Below are 12083 nucleotides of genomic sequence, written 5' to 3' on the forward strand. Positions count from 1 at the left end.
ATGCACGTTTTATTGGAAAGGCACTTACTTAAAATGTAATTCATATTTAATTCATTAAAATTCATACTTTAATTCATTAAAGTATTATATGTACTGTGAAGAAACATTTGGAAAGGATATTCCCATTACAGGAGTCAATCGGGTGAGTTTTCATCTTTTGAGAGTTTTGAAAGAACAAGTTTGTTTGTATGTATTCCAAAAATACTATCACCATCAAAATAATACAACAGATATCAGAGATTTAACATGTTACAGCAGAAGATTGAAGCTTTACTCAGGAACAAAGTACTAAGTAATCAGCTATGCATCAAAAATTTTAATAGGAAATATAATATTACATGTATGCGTGTACAAATGTAAAAAAAATAACTTATTCATCGTAGCTGTCATTATTCATTTTAGTGCAGTAAATAGTCACTCAACGCTCGCTTGAGCAGTGGGATAAATATTATATCTATATAATTTAATGATAATTATTATTGAAAAAAGTCTATTTTAAAAACTAATGAATAAAGAATAAGAGGTATGTAAAAATAAAAAAACCATCAGGTGCAATGGAACAAGCACTAAAGTTTTTTACACTCTGCTACAGGTAAAACCCCATTGCTTAGATGCTCGCAGTTCCTATACATCGATCTGTAACCATTTTTTTTTAATTAAATACCAGGATATTTTAAATAAATTAGTCAGCATTAGTAATATTTATTGTCAGTGACACAAAAAAACAAACATTTGATTTCGATAGATTTGTATATGTTTGGATGGTTCGGTGGTTATTCCGCACAAAGTGATCTTGCACACGTCATAAAAATTTACATCACTGAACATCTGCCACCTGAAAATTCCATCCATCGAGACTTATCCACGCTAACTATCATACTAACGTTGAGTTCCAGACATTCCGTATTTGCGATTTTCGTGGTAACGATTGATGTGTGCGCAATCGCAATGTGTGAAATAATCTGTTTACCGTTTGGATATTAAAATGAGGTACATAAATTTGATATGCTGGTATTTCATTGGGTACAACACTTCATATATATGTATAATATCGCTATTCTGCGTAAGATAACGCTCGCCGTATTATAATAATTAAAGCCCGGACCCAGAGGGCGCCGTTCATTGTTCAAATGTTGTAAATGCATTGTTAAATGTTTGCCGAACCTTTTTTACAAAGCATTAACAACAATTGAACAATGAGCGGCGCACTTTGGGTCCGTACTCTAATAATAATTGTTTCTATTCGACATACATGTGTACGTCACAGCTAAAACATTGCCAATAAAGCGTAAAACAAAAGAAAAAACTTATATATATACTGTTCGCTACCAATGTTTCAACTAGGCTAATAGACGACGCTAAATCTCTCAGCATTTAGCGTCATCTATTGAAAATTTATTTAATTAATTTATTCATTTTTCTATTGGTGCGTTATATTGTTTATATGTAAGTAGGTAGGTAGTTTTTATCATTTTTTTCATATTAAAAAATTTATATATATAATAAGTTTTATACTTTTAAAAACGATCGGATTAGAGATAAGAAATATAAACAATGACGTCTTAAACGAAGACCGTGTGAAACGTAAAGGAGGTTTGGAAAAATGAATGTCTCTCTGTGTGTCTCGAATAGACTCCTAAGGGCCGGGCCGCACCGTGCGACTTGGTTGAGGGCGACCAGACCAATGCATGCAGATGGATGGGACATGCCACACCCGTCAACTTGTTTGTCGCACACATTTCCATACATTTTTTCGTGTCGCGCAACTAGTCGGCCGACAAAGTTGTATGGTGCGGCCCGGCCCTAAACAACTGAACCGATTACGATGGAACTTTCAGGATTTGTTGTATACATGTCCGGGAAGATTACTGTGAAAAAAAACCTCTTCATAATAATATTCGTAATTACGATTTAACTGATGCGAAAGTAAAGTTATGCTCCTGCCTTTAACACATCACGCCGCGAGTGTGACAAGAATCGCTCCGCGCCTACTTTGCACTATTACGGAAATGGGAACGGGAACGGGAAGGGGAATTGCACGCGTTACTGTGGCATTCAGCGTTACTGTGGCCGGGTTCAGCTAGTTAAATATAAATATATTTAAAATATGTTTGAAAAAAATACGACCGCGTGCAGATCGAACACAGCACAGGCACATTTCTTTTTAATGAAGTTAATATGCCATAAGCCATGCGATGATATTTCATCGGGTACAACACTAGTATAAACAGATTCCTGCAACAGTGGATATGGTCACCATGAGAGTCGCTTGAGTCCGGGTTGAAGAAGTGAGTGCAAGAGTCGCGACTTTGCGTTCGCGTTTGCGTTTGCGTTCGCGAGCTGCGCTATGGCTATGCGTATTCAGCGCCAGCGATAGTCAGTGTCGTGCGGTTCACGTCTCGCGTCTCACGTGTCACGTTTCCCGTCTCCCGTCTCACACTTTCCAGTTCCCATTTCCCATTTCCCATTTCCCATTTCGCATCTCGCACACGAACCGCAATCGGTCTTTGGGCGGGGTGTGTCGGTGTCAGTCTGTCGCGGTGGGGCGGAGCCCCCGTCTCCATCGCCCCCATCTTCCCCGTCTGACGAATCGCGAGATCCTCGAAAAGGGGCACCTCCACGGACTGGCCGCCGTCTCTCGTCACCAAACAGCCGCCCCTGTTGGACTTCACTTTTCTGTACGATTCTAATCAATGCGCTCCTATCATTTTTTTCATTGTATGTGATTCATTATTTCAGATATCTGTGTGGCCTCTTTAATTATCCAAATCTGTATTGTTTTTATATATACGCATTATCGGTTTCAAAAGTATTTGTGTATATTTTTGAGATTATTTATAAATTTGTTAAGTATCCTGTTGATGTTCGGTGACTAGGCACATTTACCAGCGTTTCCTCGATTCTTGCTAGTATTTTTTGCATACCTCATTTCTTCATATATGTATGTATATCTTGGATTAAGATTGGTGACGATATGAAACATAAATTTTGTATAATCGTCGTAATTCAAATATGTTTAAATCTAATCTCAAATCGTCGACAGAAACATGTATGCATATGTATTGTGATGTTTCAATTCAATTGAATAAACTTGCTTTATTATATTAACTCTTTATATAAATATAGATACAGATGTTGGAAATTCCCATTTGTAAACAAAGGAGACCATGTGAGGATTATTGAAATGTTGCCAATTTTAAATGCGTAACAAAGAAAATTCTTCAAATTTGTACATAAAGGAAGACAGGTTGATACCTAATAAAAATACAGAGATTCGCTTCCATATATGTTAAAAATAATGATTTAATTTATAATTATAAATAAAATATTGTTCATTATCAAAACCATGCAGGTCGATAAGATTTAAATGTTCATGGCTTCTATTAAATTTATAATCATTTAAAGTTTGTTGATGTTTTAACCCTTTATATCTTTAACCCTTTGAGTGCTGATGTCTTTTCTGTTGAAAGCCCGCCACGCATAAAATTTCGCCAACAGTTCCAACTAGAATTATTTAGAAATCCAATAGAAAGCAGGTATATAAATTGTAGCTAATCCAAACAAACCTTAGATAACTACCTCCGAGGATTTCGAGTTTTGTAAAGGTGTGTTTAGACTCTCTAATATATCTTGCAACAATATAAAATAAACAAAAAAAGTCTGTTAATGAATGTATTTTTCCAAAACTAGTTCCATCTTCTTCATTGTTGTTAAAATGTAATGCTCACAATCTAAATTCCAAGTCACAATCTGAAATACTCAGCAGCTAGGGACTTCCATCGGGTAATTCTGCTACGGTTATGAATCAGAAATTCCGATGTAAGCGAGTCTTTACAAACGTTGACAAATTAATGGATTACACGACCTATGTTCAATGCATTTTTTTTCAATGCTACTTTTAAAAGCTTAGCTTGTAGTATTATTGTTTATTTTCTACGTACAAAATTTACAACGCCTATCAGCGTTTTGCAGACCCGTGGACTTGTTAGCAACACGCCGATCAGCGTTGGTCAGCATTCAAAGGGTTAATATGCGAAAAATCTATCAGAGCTATTAGAATAATACCTATATGTTGGTTGTTATTTTTTAAAATAATTGAGTAAGATGATATAATAGGTACGATTTCTCATGGACACAAAGAATGCGTTGATCGAAAAATAATAAACATTTAGCATTAAGTGTATATATATGTATTTTTATGTAGAATGATATAAAATATCGGTATCGGTTAGTTGATATGGGGCCCCTCGAGTAATATGGGCCTTGGAACTTTACCCCAACTTCCCCTCCTCTCGTCGGCCCTGCATACATATAATAATACGATTATAAACACAACTTATACATAGGTGTTAATGATAATCTCAACCTTTATGTTACAGATGTATTTACAATTCACCAATAAGTAATAAAAATGGAGGATTTTATTTTAGAAGATACAAATTTACAAACCAAAAGAAAATTTGAAAGTACTGATGTCGATCATGATGGTATGCATAAATAAATTTAATTTTTGAATAATGTGTACATACATACATATGCTATGTGTATATGTACGTATATGTATGTATATATGTAAATATACTGCTCTATATAATATTTGTATTCTGTAACAGGCTCGATTGTTAAACGTTCAAAGGCATCAGGGCAACAAATCCAATCATTCTCAAATCAAACAGACAGCTATAGTGAACATAATCTTTTGCACTTTTCTGATGATGTAATGTTGTATATATTGAATTATTGTTCACCACGGGAATTAAAAGCTCTAAGTTTGTAAGTTTATTTTATATGTATTTTGCTTTTACATATATGATATTAGATTTTATCACACACAGTTCAATAAATATATAATTTTTTGCAGTTGTTGTCGACGTTTAGCACGTTTATGTATGGACCGAAGTCTTTGGCGTGTAGTAGAGTTGCGACAGCAAGCTTTGGGGGTTAACGCTTTAAATTTCTACGCTCACTGCTTAAAGTCTACTACTGCAAATCTATACATAAGAGGACTTGTTGGATCGGGGTAATATTCTTAATATATTAAAAATGTAAAATTGTGGAATTTGTTGTAACCGAAAATATGAATTTCTAGGTCTACCAAAAGTAACATTCCTAGGAACTCCAAAGTCTTACCACCTGGACCATCAAATTGTGATTGTGTACATCCTATTAATCCTGCGAGAAGATTTTACGATGGGTATAATGATAGATCAGAAAATTCAAGAGCGAAGACTGCCAGTACTAAATCAAATTCGAAGGATTTAGATGAGCAAGGTCCGTCGAGTAAAAAGGGTGAAACTTCAAAATGCAGTTCAAGTTTTAATGAAACTGACGAGTCCACAAAAAATGTCGTGAACACTGACGATACTAAAAACAGTACGAGTGATTTAAAGTTTGAAGCGTCTAACCAGCCTGGAACGAGTGCTTTTTCTTCACATCGATCACCTAAAGAAAGCGGTAACACAAGCCCAAAACCATTTTCTCCATCCTACGAAGAATATGCACTGCACACAGCAAAATTGTCTGATTTAAAATCTGAACATAAAAAGAAAGAACCTCAGAACAGAGCCACATTTGAACCAAAAGTTGTGGCTGATTGTTGTCGACATGAAAACGTTTGTATAGCATCAATAACAAAAGACATAATGCTTCAGATTCGACAGAAATGTATTAATCTGCGAGACCTTCGGTTGGAGTACTGTAACTTAAATTGCAATACGGTATGCTAAATTCCATTTTAATATAATGTTTTTGTTTTTAATTTACAAGATTATTTTAACTTCATTTTGATGTTTTTCAGTTTTTACTGTCTGAATTTCCAAGAACCCTTAAAGTATTGTCTTTGAAAGGATGTAAAAGGACCAATGTTCCATTTCAGAAACCATACCTTTTTAAAATTCAAGACTATTTAAGTGGACTAGAGGTAATTATTATTTTTTGAAAATATATGAAACACACTAGAAACTTGATTGTTCCTAATAGGACCATCTCAGTATCCACTAATTTTGGATAATCGAAGTTAACATGTAATATAAAAATCTGTTAAAACTGTTTTTTTTTTTCACCAGAAATTAAACTAATATATTTAAATAGCTTTGAATTTCCTTGTAATTTTAGGAACTCGACCTTTCTTATTGCCGATGGTTATCAGGACATTCTTTACTATTGCTAAGTAAAATGCTACGTTTAAAAAAATTGTGGCTACGTGGATGTATTGGACTTGGTGAATGTGTAGCGTATGCAAGTCTCTCAACTAGATTTGGCTTTAAATCATTAGAGGTTAATTGCATATACCATTAAAACTATGTTGTTGGAAATATTTTTCTTCATCTTATAAAGTTTGTGTATGATGTTATTTTTTTTAATAGCTGCTAGATGTTCGTGGAACTTCTATGGGTGATTCTGAAGTGTCCAGCTTTAGTTTTCTCATGAATCTTCGAGAATTATATTTGGAACCTCCATGTTCTGATATCGATGTTGAAACGCCCATCGATTGGCCTGAGCATAGTGGTGTGATGGAAACCTGGGAGTCTGATGTAATTTTATTTATTTTTATAGTGTTGATATATTATAGGTCTTATTTTATCTGTATATGAATAAGTTGCTTTACTTTTAAAAATTGAATTAAACGTGTAAAATGTTTTTTGCATGACAATATATTTTTTTCAGTATCCATGTAATGAAGTAGATGAATACATACAAATGATGAACAAAGATGAAATTCCTTGTGAAAATAGTGAATCGGAATTTATTAGAGGTTATATATATAGATTTAATTCTGATATTTCATCAGATCAAGCAGAGAAGGTATACGGGTACGTTTTTAATTTGTATTTCTTTAAAATTAATTGAGCTGAATATACCATTTTTTTAATACATATAGATTTAGTTATAGTGGCTTGTAGAATTATTTAATAGTTCATCATTGAATATACATATACGTATACGTATGTATTTTTTTGTCAATTTGTTTAAATTCCACACACAATGTTGAGTTATGCTCACTCATGTATAATACAATGTTTGTGTTTATACATACATATGTATGTAGTATGTACATATTGTATCGTTAATTTAACTTTTTTAGGTGATATAATAATTTTAATGTATTTTTTACAGTTGTAATGTTACTAATGCAAATATCGACGATGACAATATGAATCATCCTGAAAATATTGGGGTGTTTTATCGATCCGTTGTGAATGTATCATTTGAAGAAAGAAATCCACTGAATGGTGATGATCAAAATTTAGACGTAGAGGGAATGAATAATGATCCTCTTCCAGTTCCTGACAGACAACAACCTGCTCCTGAAGCTGATGTTGAAAATGGTATAGGTGTTCAAGTTGGACCACTTGGTGTTCAAGTTGGGCCTCTCGGTGTGCAAGTTGGTCCTGTAGGTGTCCAAGTTGGTCATGCTGGTGTTCAAGTTGGCCCAGTGAGGTTACAAATGAGAGAAGTGCCGAGAGTTGATAGGGCGCAGCCAGAAAATGGAGCTCAACAAGGTTTACGTGGTATGCAAGTAGGTCCTGTTGAAGTTCAAGTTGGTCCTGATGGTGTGCAAGTTGGATTGGGTGGTGTCGGAGTTGAGCCCGTATGTGTACGGGCAGGTCCTGAAGGTGGAGTTCAGGTGGAACTGGGGGGAGTTAGAGTAGATCCTGGATGGATGCAAATAGCACCTGGAGTACATGTTGGATTTGAAGGTGTTGAGGTTGGTCCTGTAGAAGTTCAAGTTGGGCCTGAAGGAGGACAAGGTCCTGAAGAAAGGCGTGAGCCTCCAGAGGGTCTACAAGTTGGACCTATTGAGGTACAAGTTGGACCAGTGAGACTTGAAGTGGGAAGAGGTGGCAGACAGATGGATAGACCTGATCAAAGAAATGAAGGCAGATTAGCAAATCCTGAAAATATTCCAAATATATTACAAAGAAGACCGGAAGAACAGCAAGTTAATCCTGGTCAAGTAAATGAAGCAGGTGATGCACAAGATGCATATATTAATGGTGCACAACTTCGCGATCGACAACCTGCTGATTTGCCAGGGGCTCAGATAGATCCCATTTGGGTTAATGAAAATGTCGATCCAGAACGCAGATTACAAATTGGATTTAATGTTCATCTTAGGGCTGGCCAGGCCCACCCCAGAAGAGTTCAGCAAAATCATGATAGATTGCAAGGCCCAGATGTTCCACAAGTGGGAGCTAATAATCGTAATTTGAATATTAATGGAGGTGTGCCTGATAATGGAAATCCTCAAAGAGATCGTGAAGATAATCGTAGACCCATGGAATGGATGCAAATGGGAGGCGAAGAAGGTCAAGGCAATATTAGAGAACAAGTTGGTCACAGAGGGGTGGTTATTTTTCCTGAAAGAGTAAGAGTCGGAAATTTAAATATGAGGCAAGATCCTGTTGAAGGTCAGTGTCGACATGGAGGCTTAGTGAATGGTGTGCGAGAAGCTAATTTAGACGCTCAACGGGCAAATTTAGATGAAAGAATTATAGATAGAAATGTACAAAATATTGAAAGATTGGTGTTACAGAGAGCACTGCGAAGAGCTTTCGAAATTTTTGATCACGCTCCACCACCCGAAGGCGGTAGACAACGTGAACAACGTCGACAAAATGAACAAGCCAGGCCAGAGGCACAACCAAGACAGAATCAGCAACCAAATGTGCGATTTCAGCAGAATGAAGTTCAAGCAAATAGACCAGCAGGCTTAAATGATGGACCTGAGCGCGAAGGTCAGGCTAGACCTAATGGTCAAGCTAGCTTAGAACTCCGAGTTAGAGAAGGCCGAATGGGTGCAAGAGGACCAGCAAGACCAGATGAACAACCCCAATTAGATGAACTGGCTAGACCCGAAGGTCAGGGCAGGCCAGACGGCCGAGGTAGGCCTGATGAAAGACAAGATGGACAACACAACATCATGGATGGTCGAGTTCACGTAATATATGTGAATCCACAATATCCAAGAAGACCTGCTGCCGAAGTACTAGTAGCTGCTGGAATGCCTCGCAATGCCGGACTAATGATGTTCGAAGGAGGGAATTTGTGGCGTGCTCGTGAAGATTTTCAGTTACGTGATCTACAACATGTACTTGATTTGCAGTTACCTTTGTGGAATCCACTTGCTCATTTGCAGCATTTGGGTGGTGCCGATCTTGTTACCGACGCATCTTTATTACATTTTGGTGATTCTGAACGACTTGTTCATATGGGAGGTCTACAAGTAAATCGACGTCGTTATAGTCCCTTGGAAGTACTCATTTGTCGAGGCTACCGTGGAGTTACGGATCAAACTTTAGCTCATTTAACAGCTGCTGCACCGGCGTTACGCCATTTGGATGTTGTTGGTTGTGGTGTAACTAGTGCAGGTGCTACAGCATTTGCTATGCACCGTCCTGATTGTAAGCTACATTATAATACTAATGAATCTTCTGACCAACCTGCGGATGGTCCTCAGTAAAGTTTATTAAAATTAAAAGATTAATAGAAGCCTTGTCATTCATTTATATTACAATATTTGTTCGGGGAGCATTGAATGAAGTATATATTGTTGTGTAGATTTATTGTTAGTTCAACAGAGACTGAGGTGATTGTGTAGAATGTATTTAAGATAACACTTAAATCTTTAAAATAACATTTTCGGCTACAATATTGTAACGATTATTATTTATAAATTTTAATTAATTTCTATATATTATGTATGCATATTTTATATTATCTTATGCTATAATATTATATGTTCAAGAAATTTCGTTTTTCATCTGATTTTACATATATTCAAAATTTCCATTGCGAAACGTAAATATGTACATGTATATACATAAATACATACATACCAAGCTCGGTCTGTGGAAATTTTCTTATTTCTATCACACAGTCTTACCATCGTTTGTATGAGGAGGATGCAAGTAGGATCCATGTAAAATCAGCAACATTCACACAAGTAAGGCTGTGTGATTAGTAAAGCCCGGATCCAGAAGGTGCTGCGTATTGTTCAAATGTTGTAAATGCAGTGTTAAAGGTTTGCCGAACCTTTTTTACAAAGGATTTACAACAATGGAACAATGAGCGGCACCTTGGCTATCCTACCTCTAGTGATTAGAAATAAAATTTCTACATATTGAAACATACATACATACATATATCTATATATGTAGAATATCTCAATTTGATTATTTTAAATACATAATTTAAAATTATAAAATAATGTTATTACTTTATTTTGGATGAATATGATATTGTGGGTATATTAAGACATATGTATATTTATTTTAAAGTATTTTAATACACTTTTCAAAACATTCTGTAGTAGTGTTCTCACAATTCAAGCTTGTATTAAAGAGTCACAGCATTCTTAAGTTTCCTGTGATAATTATTGTGATCTGTGAATTTTTTTGCATAGTGTTTTCGTTTTCAAAATGTTTGTAGCAGTGTTTTCACAACTCAAGCTTGTATTAAAAAGTCACAGTTTTCTTAATTTTCCTGTGATAATTATTGTGATCCCTGAATATGTTTTTTATGCATTTCTAAACTGAGTATCACAAATATATATATATATATATATATATATATATATATATATATATATATATATATATATATATATATATATATATATATATATATATATTCGATAATTTGGAACAGAATTGATGTTTTCATATAGTATATTGTGAACAACTTTATTTATTGTAGAATTTGTTTATTTAAAGCCTTAAGAAATAAAATAATATGTATATACCATTTACTACAGTAAGTATAGTAATTTAAAATAAATCACAAAATTTTGATTCATTAATTAAAAAAGTTTACAACAAAATGCGAAGCGTGTTTATTAATTGCATTTATTTTTATAATCTTGTGAAAAGTAAACTATCATTGAAGTTGTTAGTTGACAGTCAACTGTTATAAATTGAAATACGATTTTGACAAAATTTTGAAAACAAATCTCATCATTATTCATTTTGACCTCGTACATACAATAATGAGTATTATTGCTCATATCTGATTTGGAATAAATTGTCAAGCTTATTGACATCATAGTTTTTCCGATATGTAGATTATTAGTTGCTTTAATTATTACTTATATGACTAATTTGGATCTAGTATTGATCCTATAATGATGGTCCATAATAGCCATTATCACATTCTTTCAGTTTATTTTTTTTAATTTGGTATTTTCACTTTGTGATCTTTATACATATATTAAAATAATGTGGGATGATATGTATTTAAAATAATGTGAAATTTAAAATAAAAATCAATCAAACCAATAATGAGCTTTATTTTTATTACTGATACACTTTTAAATATTTCAGACTGAATTGTATTTGGAACAGTTCCAAAAGATAATAATAATGACTGACCAAATGTGAGTTTGCGAGGTTTCCAAGTAGGGTCACCAAATATATGAATATCGTTGAGTGTTGGTTAAAAATTATAGGAGATTCCTAATTTGGTACATAAATAAAAAAATAAGTTCGTTTAAAAAGTGTTCGAATACACAGATTTGAGATCCATACTTACATTCCAGTATTTTGTAAGTAGAGAATATTCTTTTCATTTTTCGGTAGATTCCTATTCTCAAATACATACATATATGTATGTGAATAATGTGTAAAATATTGGAAATGCGTATTTTATTACTACTAAAATAAGACGTTTCGATTAGTAATGATCGGGAGCATAATTATAGGTAAACAAAACTCAGCCATACGATAGTCATTGGCCACTCAAGTTAAAATAAGGCATAATATAAGATTCTAGTTGTTGGAGTAGTTTTATGTATGTAGTAACTACTTTATAATCAACACATATGTACATATGTACTTTGGTTACTATAAACTGTTAATTCAACAAAAAAATTGTAAACAGCATATGTAAAGTCGTTGACCACTTACGATTTTTTATAAGCCTCTTCTGTCTTTTTAACATTTTATTCTACTATGGGATTTGATTAAAAATTAAATAATATACCTAAAGTATATGATTGGGACGGTTTCATGTCAGAGTTAAAATAAACATTCAGTGCATGTTCATCAGTCATGAAGTCACTAGACTACCTTTTTATTATTTTATTA

General features: G+C 34.1%; 2 protein-coding genes across 2 annotated transcripts; both read left to right on the forward strand.

The window, feature by feature from the left end:
- Positions 1–246: 246 nt before the first annotated feature.
- LOC143909167 (uncharacterized) lies at positions 247–4450 on the forward strand. The gene is made up of 3 exons (XM_077427068.1): positions 247–292; positions 2287–2678; positions 4380–4450. The coding sequence occupies exons 1-3, from the start codon at positions 247–249 to the stop codon at positions 4404–4406; spliced, it is 465 nt and encodes a 154-aa protein (XP_077283194.1). The 3' UTR covers positions 4407–4450.
- LOC143909876 (uncharacterized) lies at positions 4380–9645 on the forward strand. Its single transcript, XM_077428118.1, has 9 exons — positions 4380–4487; positions 4614–4773; positions 4862–5020; positions 5090–5717; positions 5798–5920; positions 6115–6276; positions 6366–6533; positions 6667–6812; positions 7117–9645. Exons 1-9 carry the CDS (start codon positions 4412–4414, stop codon positions 9461–9463), a joined length of 3969 nt encoding a protein of 1322 aa, XP_077284244.1. The 5' UTR covers positions 4380–4411; the 3' UTR covers positions 9464–9645.
- The last annotated feature ends 2438 nt before the right edge of the window (positions 9646–12083 follow it).

The sequence above is a fragment of the Arctopsyche grandis genome, chromosome 3, assembly GCF_051622035.1.
Source record: "Arctopsyche grandis isolate Sample6627 chromosome 3, ASM5162203v2, whole genome shotgun sequence".
NCBI classification, from domain to species: domain Eukaryota; kingdom Metazoa; phylum Arthropoda; class Insecta; order Trichoptera; family Hydropsychidae; genus Arctopsyche; species Arctopsyche grandis.